Genomic DNA, 16,298 nt, shown 5'->3' on the forward strand with positions numbered 1-16,298 from the left:
GTATTGAAATTGAAATGTATTCAATTTTGCTTCCACTGTTGAACTTTTATAACCCTTAAAGCATACATTAATCTCATTTTTGCTTTTATATGTGATTTGTCTAAAGGTGGTTAAAGCAAAACACACACTGAATAGTTTATTTTATATATTTTTCAGACTGTGTGATGAGTTTGAGAGAATATCGGAAAAAGCCCTTACTACTCCATCTAATACGCAGGAACTAATGGAACTTAAGGTACTCTCTCCTTTTTAATGAGTCCAAGCAAGAAGTAGTTACCAATACTATTACTCTGTCCTTGAGTAGTAGCATATGCAAGTTGCTCACATTATGTGTGTGATTCTGGACCTGTTAAAGTCACTAGTGCTGTATCTTTATTACAAAATAACAAAGGACAGATCATCTTTGGCCGTGACATGTGGGATATCACATTTGGCTAAATGTGATTAGCCTGACTCTTATATACAGCCAAACTCTTTTCCCCGCCAGAACATCATGCTTGCAATCAGACTACCTATTTGGAACAGTCCTTTGTCTCTGCTGTCACTTGTCCTGTGGCATTGCTGAAAAGAGTGCCAGTAGGTTCGGACCAAAACCCTGTAACGCAATAGTCTTCAGAGTAGGGTATGTGGAGCCCAGGGGTTGTACAACACAACCCATTGGGGTGTATGAAGGAAATACTAGAACTCGCTTGTTTTTTTATCTAAAACATGAGAAAGAAATTAATCTTTAACAATATTTAATATATAGATTGACACTGGTGCCCTCACTTGGTCTGTTTATCAGAGGGTTTTGTGTCATGTGCATACATGAGGTGTCCTGAGGGAAGATTGGTTGTTCCACAGTGTAAAGGGGTTTGCAGTGGCACTCTCACTTTCAGCGTGTTATGATGTATTGCAGTTTGTGTGTTCAGTGTTACACAAATCCACGAATAAATGGTTTTACAGATGATATCTATTTTTAACTAACCTACCCATCGTGAAATGGGCAAGTGGCTTACAAAGATTACTACAGAGAAACTGGCTTGAAGATAATACTAATGTCATGAGCACAAGTATTGTACAAGAAAATGGCAGAGCTGATGATTCTAGTATGAGCTCTTTGTCAGCCATGTTATGAGGTAAAAATAATGATGGTTTAATCAGATTTGATAAGAAGTTGGCCAAAAAGCCACTGCTTTGACTAGAATAAAAAAAAAGCTTCTGGTAAGGTTGGAGAGAGCACCACACATGAAATTCATTCACAGTGTCATGCATAGGCATGCTGTAAAGTACTTGATAATTACTGAGGCATAAAAGGCATTAGTAAAACCAATTGTTCTCAGGGTACCTAGTTCTCTGAGTTGGAAGATGGTGACAGGGAGCAAGATGATGCCTATATAATTCAATGGGAAACTGTAAGTGACCTCCTCCATGTTTTGAATGTTCATCAGTCTATGGGGCTGGACAAGACTCACCCAACAGTACTGAAGGATTTGTCAGAAGTGCTTGCCAAGCCCATGTCAGTAATTTACCAGCAGTCCTGGCTAACCAGGGGGTTCCTATTTGACAGAAGGTTAGCCAATGAGACTCTGATCTACAAGGACAGCAGGAAGGAGGATCCAGGGAATTACAGGCCTGTCAGTCTGACCTTTGTCCCAGGGACTGTTATGCAGCAGATCATCTTGACTGCCATCATATGGCATATAGAGTATGCCATATAGAGAGTATCCTTCAGCAAAGCACTTGCATACACACTTATAACATGTCTTAGTCTCTTGCTGTTCAGCTAAGTTCTGATGTATGTGCTTGATTTTAAATGTGTGGAATGTAGATGTGTGCTTAAAATGATTTGGATGCCTGAGTGGTTGGCTAAATTTGGATCGGAGTGGTTTGAACTGCTACAGTGAAGCTGAACACAGGATATAAGGGGAATAATTTTTTCAAGTAAAAAGTAAAATGTTTAGAAGTTGGAATCTGTGCTGAGACTATGGTGTCTTTAAGATACATACATTTAATACTACACTTTTGTGTTGGAGGAGAAAAAATTGCAAGTTCTAACGTGTAGCATGTAATATTTTACCAGCATCAGACCCCTTCTAACAGTTCTCCCACATCATTGCTGAAGAGATGCATCAGTCTCTGTTTGGGGTATTCTTTTAATAGGCCAATGTTCTCTAGATCCATAGCAATAAGTATACTTCGATGCATAAAAACTACTGTTAAAAAAGAGCAGAAGTGTGGGTTTACTGGACAGTTTATCCCTACCTAAAAATGTTTCCAGTGTTTTCACAGTGTCATCATATTAAATTTTTCTGTATCTTCAATTGATATCAGGTAGTTTTTATATATACTGGTATGCTATTGTCTGTCCAACTAGCCAATGTTTTTACTGATGCTGCTCTTTTAGAGGCTTTCAGAGCATGTAGTTACAGATTTATTATTTAAACATGTCTGAATTGCTGTTCTGTTAAGAGTACCATACAGAATGCTACATGTATCAGCCTGCTATGCTGTCAACTGTTGAGATTTGAAAGAACAGCGTAAGTTTTATTTTTATCACAATGAACAATACAGTAGTTGTCTATATTCTTTATATCCTTCTAGGGAAGACCTAATCTTAACTGGGCCATCCAGTGCTTCCCTTTCTGAAGTACGTCCTGCCTTCTTACCCAAATTTGCGACACTTACAATAGCCTGTCTGGATTGGTTTCCGTTAGTCCAAAGATTTGTGCATATAGTATCAGCAATTCTTTTAAGTTTTATTCAGTATAATATCTAGTAAGGCAACTGTCTTAACAAATTATGTATAACAAGTTATGTACTGTAAAAGTAGCTAGTACCATGTTGCTCCAAAGAAAACAGTTTTCAGATCATGTTTTTCCAAATTTATTACATAAAATAATAAAAAAGTAAAAAATTAGCTTTTCAAGTTAAAATTTATGTAGCGATTCTTTTGGGATTAATTTATGTAAAATACCTTTCCTTTTAATTTCTATTCCCAGGCCTGTATACGGAAAATAGAAACACAAGACATGATTGAATTGCAGCAGAAATTAATGAATGCTGTAAATTGTGTTGCTTTCCTGATAGAACATGTCAGCTTTTCACTAGCAGACATACGACTGAACAAGAATGTTTTTCAGTGGAATGCACGAATGCCAGATATCTTTGAAGAGCACAGAAAAATAATAGAAGAAAAGACAGAACAATTTCAAGATGGTCTTAAGGTTTGTAATGACATTTAAAAAAATTTTAATTTTTAATGACATATAGGACATTAAATGATATTGGATGGAATAATCTCCTTTATTTTCCTATATATTCTAAAAAGTTTGCAGTAAAGATTTTGTATTATTCTTGATATTAACTAATTTTTGTCTGTTTTCCACCTGCTCACTTTTAACATATCCATGAATTCTGCAATACAAGTCACATCTCGTATTTTGGATTCTGAAAGCTCTTTGGTTACAGAATTTCAATCAATGTTGATGAAAGCTGTCTGTATGTGAAACAGTAGAACTCAGCTCCATTAAAAGGCATGTTTGTGGCTTGGCTTATGTGCATGAGCAGTCCCTTTGGAGTCAATAGCAGTATCTGAAATTTCTATTATAGGTCCCTAAAAAATAATAATAAAAAAATCTTAAAAAAAAAAGTGTGATTTTGCTGTTAGGATAATGTCAAATATATTAGTTTTATAACATAAATGCATCTTTATTCTATTTTGTTGGTTTTGTAGTTTTTTTTTTTTTCTGTTACATTTCGCATGTATTTTATCTCTGTTACTATTTTTCACTAGATTTACTAGGCTTTTACATTACAGTTTGTTAAAGTTTCTAAGTTCTGGGGTGTCTCTAAAAGGATTGCTAATGATTAGGTTGCTGATGTGTCACGGTTACTGCCTGCATAGCGGTCTGCTTTTTGGCTTCCTTGTGCTCCCTAGTTTCATGATCATTTTGTCTTAGATCATACATATTTTAAGATAGTATGTTTCTACGTTTATGCAATACATTCAAAGAAGGAGCTGCTAATTGTTCTTGTATTACAAATAAATGTGCAGCATAGGCTGCGTTTTCTTGGAACATGTTACTGTTTTGTATGGTCTGATGCTTGGTTTCAGACACTAACCACTGTTGATAATTGGTGTGAAATGCGTGTTGTAAAGTGGTATATATGAGGAAAAAGCTCTCCTTGAACTGTGTGGCTTTGAGACAAGAGACATACCTCTGTCTTGTGAAAATGTTTAGCTCCATTTGTCATTTGATTAATCCTATTATTGTATTTTAATTTGTGATATACTAGGGATCTGAATTTATCTTTCTGTTATTAGCATACTGGCTGTGTATGATACATAGCAAATCAGAATAGTTATTCCTCCTTTTTACAGAAGGTTAAATTTATTGTGATTTTCTTCATAATAATGTTGTTTGATGTTCAATTAGATATGCCGTGAACAATTTGTTGAGGAACTGAAAAGCTACTCTAAGCAGGTTGAAGAACTTAACACGTTTGGAGATGTTCAAGAAGTCAACAAATATTTGAAGAAAGCTCAAGCATTAAATACAAAGTTGGATCTTGCTGCTGATAAGGTACAGATTATAGTCTGAACTAGTCTAATAGTATAAATTGTATATTTGTGTTATCAGAGCCAACAGTTTACTTACTAATGCAGTAATTTCTAATTCAGTTATGAAATATTTTGCATGATTTGTGATTTAAACAGCAAATTTACTGAGCAAAATAAATTGTTGCTATGTGATCTTGAGTTAATGCAGTAGTGTTTTGCACAGTGAAAGAGTGGATTAATTTCTGTATAAATCTACATGAACTTCTAATTTTATGTTCTGTGAAGTACAATTCCTAATGCTTATTGTTTCTTCCTCTCTGTTACTGAATCCATGCTAATGCAAATTTTAGAGGAATGCTAGATACTATTTTAAACTTCTAGCTGTAGTCCTCTATTGACTACCATGAATGTTGAGCTGTCAGTGTTAAAGATTGCTTTAACTGCAGTCCATAGCAGCAGTTAAATAATGGACTGTTTTACTAACTCAAAACTCAGTCTGATGCTTGTTGATGATACTAGAAAACCTCTCTAATCCCTGTGGTAAGGACTTGATATCACAGATAGCTTGGCTTATATTTCACACCTCAATTATCTCCCAACAGATTGAACAGTTTAATGCAGAAGAAGATGCCTTTGGATGGCCAGTATCTCAGTACCCTCAGCATAAAACAATACGGAATGCTCTTGTTCCATATCTTCGTCTGTATGATATGACTGTTGAATTCAACAGAAAACACAAAAACTGGATAGAGGGATCATTTACGGAAGTGAATCCAGACAAAGTAGAGGTAGATGTAGGAAACTACTGGCATGGACTGTATAAACTAGAAAAAGCTTTCCACAGTTCTCCAAATGCACTAGCAATAACACAACAGGTTAAATCAAAAGTAGAGGAATTCAAAAGCCACATTCCTCTAATCCAGGTGATTTGCAATCCCGGTTTGCAAGAAAGGCACTGGGAAGAGATGTCAAAAATTGCTGGTTTACCTCTTTCTCCTTCTGAAGACTCAAATCTTTTGTCATACATTAACTTGCGCCTTGAACCATTCCTGGAGAAGTTTGAGACCATCAGTGAAACAGCCAGCAAAGAATATTCACTTGAGAAAGCTTTAACAAAAATGATTTCTGAATGGGATCAAATGGAGTTCACTCTTCTTGCCTACAGAGAAACAGGAACCCATATTTTGTCGTCTGTAGACGATATTCAGATGTTATTGGATGATCACATTGTCAAAACTCAGACCATGAGAGGTTCTCCATTCATTAAGCATTATGAAAAAAGAATAAGGTAATTTTTTTTTCTCCGATAGAGAGTCACCAAGTGATTTTACTAAATAAGAAATGATATTTTCTGGTTAATCTAAAGCATAGGGCCTTCAAACGTTTTTGTCTCTCCTCCTTAAGCAGTAAATTAATCTCATTTTACAGGGCTAAGTATTCTGTACATGTCAGAAAAAAACATTAATTGCCATTTAAAGAACATTTTTATTTTTAATTAATTATATGGAAAGTGATAATGTATTGGAGAAGCTGCAAAACATTTTAACGTGCTCTGGTACTGAAGGTTCCAGATATATAATATTACCTTTGTTTAACCGCATAATATATGTTTGAGTTACAGAATGAAAGACTGTGAACTAAGAAAATATAGATTAACCTTTGTACATGCCTTTGTACATGATTTTTAAAGCTACTAAATCTTTTAGCTGTTCATTACAAATGTTAATTAAAAATGTTATCCTTTTTGTAAGGGAGAGGCAGAAAAATGACAACAAGACAAATCCAGGAAAGCAGTGAAAGATATTATTTATTCTAATGCAGAAGAATACAGTCCAAAACATCTTTATATGTTAAAAATTTTATACTTCCATCGTTTAGCACAGGTTTTAATTTGATTTTGTCTCTTTCCTCAGTAAATCCTTTACTTGCTTCTTAAATTCCCCAGACATAGTCAAATTGTGGAAAAATAAAAATATTTCATAGAAAGTTTGGCTATAATTATCTAGCTGTATAAGTACCTTCAAACTCCATTAGCATGCAAAAAAGCTATTTCAGATTTCAGCACGTATTCAATAAATATGAACACATACTTAAATGTACGTATATGTACATTCCAGTATTAATTCTCTAACTACTACTGCACTGTAGTATAAATGTTCCTTCTTTATTAATGTAAAATAGTAGTTTTTATCTATTATTATGTTTAGCAAAAGAATAAACACACCACAGTAGTTTCACTTGACTTGTTTGTTTGCTTTATCAACTGACAGCATTTGTAAGAGTACAAGGCTCTTAGTAAGTTCTTAAGTCTTAAGTCTTACAAGTACTTTAGCGTTTGAGATTTAGGTGATTACCCAATGGTTGCTTTCTATATAGCCCTACAAAGCATGTAGAATTCTGGATTCCTGCCAGCGAGGTTTCCAAATTCCTTGTCGTCATTTTTGTTTATCTTAGGTGTAAACAAATTAACTAACCTGGCTAATTTTCCTCTTTGAAAGCTGCATTTTTCTCTGCCTTTTGGTAGAAAAGATCATCAGAAATGATGTACTAATGCCAATAACTAAAAGATGAAAGAGGGACTTTGGGTAAAGAAGAAGGTATATGCAAGAAAATCTGTCTGTTGGTTAGAATCTGTGGTGGGTGAATGAGTGAATGAAGAAGTTAAACGTGTTTTCACGGGTTTCATTTTGCAGAATTCAGTGCAGCCCATGGGTAGTGTTGAGAAAATCACTGTCATAGTTCTTTCATACACTATGTATGTTAACAGTGTGCACCTTTAATAATATTTCCATCTGCACTTTCCAGTGGAATGAGAGTTGCAAAATGATGCACTGTTTCTATACAGGAAGGAAAAATATATGTACCTGTCATAGGACAATTTATTTATTTACTTATTTTCAAATTGATTGCGTATGTGAGTTAGGAATACCAGTGGCATTAGGGAACTGATAATATCACGTCTGTGATGTTGTTGAGATAGCGAAAGGATGGAGTTAATGATCTTAAATGATGAAGAACTCAGAAGAACTGAGGAGACTCAGAAAAATGATAGACTAAAGGACTGAAGATTGAATAGATATCGAATTTTAATATTGTGCATCTGATCTATCAACAGGCTTATTCAACATTCACATTTGGAATTTGAAGTTAGAAATAAAACGTAATGGTTTAAGTGGCTTAAATTGGCACTTGGACTATCTATTACTTGAAATCTTTTAGTTAAAACCAAATGTCATCTTAGGACAATATCTACTTATTTTTGATTTAAGAGTTCATGTTACTTTTTCATGGCTTTCTTCTGCCATTTCAACCTTTCTAACCTAGCAAAAAATTAGACATAGTCATCTAGTGATTGGCATATGCCAACAACCAGATCGCATACTTAATGTCTATGAATTGAAGTGAATTTGTCCAGATACTACTACACACTAAAGCACACACTAAGTTTATTCACTGATACTGTTGGTCTTTTTATTAGATTAACCTAGTTTGTGAAATCCTACAGTCAACCTTAAAAAAAGGTAGTTCAAACGCAAACAGATGATCCAGTTCCAGAAATGTGTGGACATTGTTATGCAGGAAATCTGCCTAACAGGCTAGATGAATATGCGATATTCCATTGAAATCTTAAAACTTTTGCCTGTTACACTTGCTCCTGAATTTACAGCTTGCCAAAAATGTCTTAGCCGTGTGAGAGAAATGTTATACTGGAAGCATCAATTCATGCATTTGAACTAATACTGTTTTACAGGGAATGGGAAGGAAAGTTGTTGTTGGTACAGGAGATCCTGGATGAATGGCTGAAGGTTCAAGCTACTTGGCTTTATTTGGAGCCAATTTTCAGTTCTCCAGATATCATGGCTCAGATGCCTGAGGAAAGTAGACAATTCACTACTGTGTTTAAAACATGGAAAGACTTAATGAAATCAACTTTTCAGGTAAGTGCCACTATCTTAAGGATACAGAGTGAATTAGTAGTGTATACTAGAAAATTGCTTCTGATAGCACAGTAGTCTGTTTTGTTTTAGCCCCCTTTCTTAGATTCCTTTTAAAATTATTTTGTAGAACTGTTTCACACAGAATTATAGAAGCATTACTTGGGAGAGACCATTGGAGTTCAGCTAGTCTAACTTCTTGTTTAAGGCAGAACTTTTGCCAACACTAGATCAGGTCAGCCACAGCTTTGTTTAGCCAAGTTTTGAAAACCTCCAAGGACAGGGATTCCTTGGAGGTTATCTCCAGAGACTTTAGCATTGTGCTACCTCCCTAGCAAATAATTTTTTCTCAATATGCAAGCTGAACATCCTAAGGAAATATTTGTACTTGGTGTCTCTTGTTGCCTAACTGTCACTGAAAAGAAATTGAATCTGTTTTTTATTTGTGTATTTTTATGATTTATTTATTTATTTATTTTTGATTGCAGTTCAAATAGTTGCTGGTTACAGTTAAATTCTACCTTAACTTCCTTTTAACCAAGCTGAAGAGTTTAATCTCTTCCAGCCTCATCTCTCAAGCCATGTTCTATACTAGGGACTAAAATTAAACACATACAAAACAAAGTAACATAGCAAAGGTGATCCTGGCACTGTAGGTCAAGTGACATGGTCTTCACTGATGAATCAATTAAATTTTATACTAGTTGTTGTTTTGAGACAATGTCGTTTGTTCGCATATGGAATGGTAGAGACATCTCTGTAACTTTAAACCAATGATGTTCAACTTCCTTCAAAAATCCTGGTATGATCTATTAAAAATGAATACATAAGGCAGTTGTTGGACAAAATCACTACACTTGTCTGCCAGTTCAAAATATTCTGGTCTTGTGAATCTGTGTGTTATTTGATCCTTTCTGGAAGTTACCATGTTTACTAGGATCAATTGAGATTGCATGAATGCTCTTTGTTAGAAATCTAGCCTAGGGCCAGGTTAGATTGGCTGCATTTGCCAGGCTAACTGGATGAAGAATACTTGTATGATTTCTTCTGCTGCCTTTGCTAAGAGGGCAATAGCATCTAGCAAAGGGGTGGTACTAGGAGGAGAAGAGGCAAGAACTGAAAGAGGCATGGTTCTGCATTCACTCTGAGTAAGTTCCCTAATATGGACATTTCTATTAGGATGGTGCATTTTTATTTTTAACTGTGCTTACTAAACTGCTCAACAAACTTGAAAAGATCTCTGAGTTCTGCTGATTTGAGGCCCAGGGCAGGGCATAAGTTTATTGGTTGAAGGAAAAACTGAAAAATTGCATTTTTAACTCTCATACTTTTGCAGAACCTTCAAAGATCCTTTATATTATTAGGAGAAATGCTGAAGCAGTCACTCAAAAAGATTTTGGTCTGAAGTTTTTTCAGATTGCAGATATGTTTTTAATGTAAGAATTCATAATGTAATATACAAAGGAACCACTTGTTTTATTTCCTGGCAATTCTCCTCTATCGCTTAAAGATAAAGTTATTTTTCATTCTGTATGCCTTTTGTGTCCTTCCTCCCTGCTTTTCTCTTTCCCTCCCTCCCTGCCTTTCTCTCTTTCTTCTCTCTGATCTTCTTCGTGTTCTCTCTCTCCCTACCCTTCTTTCTCCCTCCTGCCATTGCCTCTCTCTCCTCCACCCTCTTCTCTCTCTATATCTTTTCTCCCTCTCCACCTTTCTCTCCCTCACCTTCTCTTCTGCTTCTCACATGCACTCTTTCTCTCCCCAACCCCATCCCTCATGGTCTTTCTCTCCTTCTCCCTCTTCTGATTTAGAAGAAAAATCAGAAATTTATTCCATCAAGCTATAAAGCTGAAATCAGAAGTATTTGCTCTGGGTAAGAACCAAGTAAAAATAAAAAAGGGCAAGAATTTCAGAATTGTATTGATTATTATATTTCTGAACATTGTATCTGATGAATGATCTAAAGAAAATCTTCTAATTTAGATATTCAGTTCTAATCAAATTTGAATTATTTTTTGAATGTGATGTATCATATCTGGCAGAAAACAGGATCAACTTTTGCTTGTACAGGAGAGTGTAAATACCAGAATAATAGTTTAACAGTCTAAGTTTATTTGCACTAAGCAACTTGGCCTTATTTTCCAGAAGATGGCACTCTGTTTCCACAAATGCAATGTTTCCATCTTATAGCTTAAAAGAATACTCTTCTCCAGTCAATATGAATGGTCTTTCTTAAAGCATAATGGTAACTTGAGACTGTTCATGACTTTTTGCATTTATATGCCATTGTATTATAAAATTGCTGTGAAAGGAATCAAAATGCTCCTTCTATTTGCTTAGCTTTTCATCACCGATTTGAATAATCATATATTATTCATTCATTTTAAATACCTAATTTAAGTAAAGCATATTAATAAGGAGTAAAATATTTAGTGACTTATTTTCCACTTGAGATAAAGTAAAATAAAACAAAAACATCAAACCAACCCTAGAATATGGAAGCATTTCTTTTTTTTTTTTTGAGGAAGAAAGAAAAAAAATTCCAAGAAAAAAATTCCAAGGCTGCAACCTGTGATATCTTAAAAATTATATTTAGAAACTGGAGATAGTGATGGTCTTTCAGCAGGCTATCCAAACTGTTTTCATAAACTTGATTTACACTGTTTTCCTCATACATTTTTTTTCCTCAAATTGGTATAACAACTGATACTGATGTATTGAAAGACTGAGTTACGACATTCTTTTTTTTCTTCTTTTTTTCCTCCATGTCTTAGCAGAACCATAAACTGGAAATCTATGTTTATATATATATATATATATTTTCTCCCTACTTATCTTTTTCTTATAGGAAATAATAACCAAGCAGGAAGAATCCATTTATAACACTGGCAAAATGGCTTTGATTAGCTCGATCAGCTGTGCTTTTACAATTTGCTGATTATAAACACGCTAAGAAAGGAAACAAAACCTCTTTCTGTTGGCAACATATAGTTATGTGCTAGTTATGCATTACAAAGTGTTTTATAAAAACAAATGACTAATTGTATTTGTGTGCTGACAGCTTAATTATCTATGTATAGATGAAAAGAGTAAGTACTTATTTAGTTTGTTCTGGTTTAGTATGTTGCAAGAGGCAAGTAACAGCAGGTAAATGTATTTTATGTACAAAAGAACACTGATTATTGTGTTACAGAGGTACACCTCCATGAAGATTAATTAGATAAACATAAAATTATGTTTATTTATTTATTTAGTAATTTAGAAGTATATGTGTTTTATGAGCAAGGAATTGAACCAAAGCTGAAAGCAAATTGCAAATCATTTAAAAATGTTATAAGTTTTTGAACTGAAACCAAACTTGGAATTTATTTTTGAATTCTCCAAACTGAAGCTGAACAGCAGTCAGGTTACTAGGCCAAATGTGCATTGTCACCCTATGAGGGATTTATTTGTCATGGATACCTTTTGAGCTTTGCACAACAGTGTAGCTTGTTTCTCCTCATCTGTCCTTGCAACCTGAGTCACCAAGCTCCTGCCCTGTGATACTGTGTTGTTCTGCAAACCCTATCAGGGACTTTTTTGAGTGAGGCATTCTGTATTTGTAATGGGCTCTGACAAAACTGTTCCTAGTGGAAATAGTCTTGATACATCTTTGATTTTCTGCATTGCTGCCGTGTTCTGTGTTGCTACTGTAGGAATTCTTACAAGTCCTCAAAAATAGATTAGTTTGAAATTCTCGCTACTCATCTCTGGTGTTTCTCATTGTTTAGTTATATATATAGCAGTGTCTTTTTTTTTTTCCTTAGCAGGGGATTGGGGATTGGGATTAATCACTCCCCTGTACCTTGTAGAACAATATGTATTGCAACATGAGTGAGTTTGAATCAATTCATGGTTAGCAAGTCAGTTGATATACTAGTATGGGCCTGAACTAGAACCGAACTAGAATAAATTCAGTCATACATGAACCCAAGCCCACCCTAGAACTAAATATAAGCATTTTCTTGGTTAGACTTCCTCGGTCATAAATTTGCATAATTTTCTACTTTGCAATGTCTCTCTCATTTTGCTACCAAAATCCCATACTTGGTAAGAAAGATTAAAAAATATACTGCTGATTAGGCTATAAATCGGTCATAAAGTACATTATCTGCCAGAACTTGATGTTCAGACAACTGCATGCCTTTCAGGCTTCTTAGCCTGGCAATCTTTACATCTTTTGAAAAAAAACTCATTTTGCATTTGTATTAATTGAGATAACTTTCAACTCAATCGTTAGCTTTTCTAAGCATTTATATTCTTTTCAAATGAGAGGTTAGAGAGGGTTGATAGTCGGCTGAATATGAGCCAGCAGTGTGCCCAGGTGGCCAAGAAGGCCAACAGCATCCTGGCCTGTATAAGAAGCAGTGTGGCCAGCAGGTCTAGGGAAGTGATTGTCCCCCTGTACTCGGCTCTGGTGAGGCCGCACCTTGAGTACTGTGTTCAGTTTTGGGCCCCTCGCTACAAGAAGGACATGGAGGTGCTTGAGACAGTCCAGAGAAGGGCGACCAAGCTGGTGAGGGGTCTGGAGAACAAGTCTTACGAGGAGCAGCTGAGGGAGCTGGGGTTGTTCAGCCTGGAGAAGAGGAGGCTCAGGGGCGACCTCATCGCTCTCTACAGTTACCTGAAAGGAGGCTGTAAAGAGGTGGGGGTTGGTCTGTTCTCCCACATGCCTGGTGACAGGACGAGGCGGAATGGGCGAAAGTTGCGACAGGGTAGTTTTAGGTTGGATGTTAGGAAGTACTTCTTTACCGAAAGGGTTATTAAGCATTGGAACGGGCTGCCCAGGGAGGTGGTGGAGTCACCATCCCTGGAGGTCTTTAAAAGACGTTTAGATGTAGAGCTTAGGGATATGGTTTAGTGGAGTACTTAGTGTTAGGTCGGAGGTTGGACTCGATGATCTTGAGGTCTCTTCCAACCTAGAAATCTGTGATACTGTGATACTGTTAATTTGAAAAGCACTAGCAAAGATCTGTATTTTGTCATCTACACAGTGTATAAATACACAAAACTCAGTGTTTATCCAGTGATATATCTTTGTGTTATTCAGGTGCTACAGTAAAAAGTTAAAGTATAATTTGTTACACTTAACCTAACTACTTTCCCAGTGAAGTCAGACAGTGAAGGTTAGTAAATTGTGACCCTGGCAATAGTTTGAGTAAAGCAGAATTTGAAATAAAAAATATTTTTGCTCAAGACATTTCCTGAAGTGCTGTGTAGTGAATTACTTGAGAAGGCATTAACATTTTATCTGGAATTATTTCTTTTCCAGGACAAACATGTGCTGACAGTAGTAACAACAGACAACATGTTGGGAAAACTGAGAAAGTGCAATGAATTTCTGGAAGTCATTCTCAAGGGACTTAATGAATACCTAGAGAAGAAACGTCTGTTTTTTCCCAGATTCTTTTTTTTATCCAATGATGAACTCCTTGAGATTCTTTCAGAGACCAAAGATCCTACCCGGTACTGTAATATTCACTAGATGCATCTGTGACTCAGTGTGTGTGTATACAGAGGCTTATATTTTTTTTTTTTTCCTGACAGCTATGGTATTAAGATTGTACTTGGTTAGATTTTATGATAGGCAAATGCAGAGTAATTTTTAATACAGGTAGCTAAATTCAGCTTTGTTTTCTAAAGTATTAACCTTTCTGTACGCTGGTTTTCAGGAAAATCAGAAGTCCAAATAATAATTCATCAAATTAGCATACCTGTTTTTTCCCAGTGGAAAGCTGATCATATGTGATCTATACGCAGCTAACTAGAGTTTTTCCTTTTTAGGTGCAGTCCTAGTGGAAGTATTTCTTTTTTTTTTTTTTTTTCAGTGTTCTAACACTCTGAGATTTTGACTCCTCAGCCTCAGTCAAGGTTACACTGCAAAAGTCCATTTAGTACTGAATAGAATTAACTCTATAAAGGTTCCTGCAGAAGCAATCTTGTTAAGCAAGATAGCTTTCACCATGAGCAGAGGAGGAAAAAAAAAAAAGTGAAACTCAAAAAGTAGTGTGGTATTAGCAAGGCATCTTAGGGTGTTTATACACAAGAATTATTGTTGAGGATAGACTTCTATTTAACAAACTTGAAGTTGTCTTTTAAGTAAATTCTTTTAAATTGTTATTTTTTTAAAATTATATCTTATTTTGTAAGTTTGGCAAGGAAAACAATGTCAGAAGCTGTCTAATACTACTCCTTTTGCTTTCTAGAGTACAACCTCACCTGAAAAAGTGTTTTGAAGGAATTGCAAGAGTAGAGTTTACTGATGTACTAGATATTACACACATTAAAAGTAGTGAAGGAGAGACTGTGGAACTCACGCAGACAATTTCAACATCTGAAGCCAGAGGTCAAGTTGAAAAATGGCTGGTTGAACTGGAGGCAACTATGCTGAATTCTGTCCACAAGGTAACAAGTTCTAACTTTATTTTTGTTCTCCAAAACATAGCAAAAGCAGTCAGATGATTGGTGTGTAGCTGGCTAAAGACAAAAAGACACAAGGAAATGTTCTGAAATTGTGCCAGGGGAGGTTTAGATTGGATATCAGAAAGAATTTCTTCATGTAAAGGGTGGTTAGGTATTGGAATGGGCTACCCAGAGCAGTGGAGGAGTTGCCATCCCTAGAGGTATTTAAGAAACGTGTGGCTGTAGCACTTAAGAACATGGTTTAGAGGTAGACTTGGTAGTTAGATGGACGGTTGGACTTGATGATCTTAAGGGTCTTTTCCAACCTAAATGATTCTATGGTATTTTGTCCTTGTGTCAGGAGAATGAGTGGTAAAGTCTGTGGAAACACATGCTTAAAGTTAAGCAAGTAAGTCTGTTGAATTTAAGCATTAATATTTTCTGGGGGTAGAAAATCACCATGATTACATATCAGCTGAATTGAAATTTGTTTTGTCTGAGATCAAGTACTTCCAAGTATCAATGTATTTTGGCATATTTACATTTGACATTTCTAATGCGTATTTCTAAGTGAGGATATCTAATCGTTTCCTAGGCTAATGCCATTCAGCCCTGATTCCTCCAGTAGGCATTTAAGTATCCAGGAACTACTTTTTATTCTTTGCACATAGCATGAACATTAAAACAATGAATTCAGTCTTTTAAGGTTATACCTTTTTTTTTATTTTCTTTTTCTTTTCTTTTTAATTTCTCTTGTCAATTTCTGCATCTATACTTCTCTAAATTTCTTGAAAATGAAATAGTACAGCCAAAAACACTTGTACCAAGGATTATTTTGTCAGAGATTGTTCTACACCAGATGTGGTACTTAAGTGACAAGTTTAAAGAATTCCCTTCTCTTTTAATGTTCCTTTTAATGTTCCTCTTAATTCTGACTACCTTACCAGGATGCCTGACTACTTCCAGTATGTATTGTTCTAGTCCTCACGGTGTCTCGTCGTCATATCATATATTTAGCTCTGTCATTTTTTGCAGTCTTTTTCAATGTCAAGAGAGGTAATTAAATGCATACACTTATCCTAACACTGTCTTACAGTACAACAGTTTAATTATAGTAATGACATATCAGTACATTAAAAAGTGAATAACCACATATTTGGTGCATATCAGACATGGGCAAACTGAGCTATATAAATAAGAAATGGTTAAGCACCATGTATCTGTATTCACCCTTGACTACAGAACTTTAATAATGATCTGAAACATATAATATTTACATAGTTTTAGTGTCAAGACAGATACATTTTTCTCTCATGTGTTATTCATCTTATTATGTGTATAGATTGTTAAAAGCAAAAAGGCTTGGAAGAGCAAGATGAATG

The 16,298-nt window shown here is 35.3% G+C and overlaps 1 protein-coding gene across 20 annotated transcripts in view; it reads left to right on the forward strand.

Annotated features, from left to right (window-relative positions):
- The window catches only part of DNAH7 (dynein axonemal heavy chain 7), a 118,570-nt gene that overhangs the window by 15,829 nt on the left and 86,443 nt on the right, over window positions 1–16,298 (forward strand). For all 20 annotated transcript variants that reach the window (XR_013953647.1, XM_080599851.1, XM_080599864.1 and 17 more), the window contains 7 exons: window positions 157–235; window positions 2,982–3,206; window positions 4,419–4,565; window positions 5,146–5,831; window positions 8,295–8,481; window positions 13,787–13,980; window positions 14,721–14,919. Coding sequence is in view for 19 of the 20 variants with exons in the window: in XM_080599851.1 (XP_080455977.1) it covers window positions 157–235; window positions 2,982–3,206; window positions 4,419–4,565; window positions 5,146–5,831; window positions 8,295–8,481; window positions 13,787–13,980; window positions 14,721–14,919 (1,717 nt within the window). In the remaining variant the exon portion in view is untranslated. The remainder of the gene's footprint in view (window positions 1–156; window positions 236–2,981; window positions 3,207–4,418; window positions 4,566–5,145; window positions 5,832–8,294; window positions 8,482–13,786; window positions 13,981–14,720; window positions 14,920–16,298) is intronic.

Source organism: Anser brachyrhynchus (genome assembly GCF_964034855.1).
Source record: "Anser brachyrhynchus genome assembly, chromosome: 7".
Lineage (NCBI taxonomy): Eukaryota > Metazoa > Chordata > Aves > Anseriformes > Anatidae > Anser > Anser brachyrhynchus.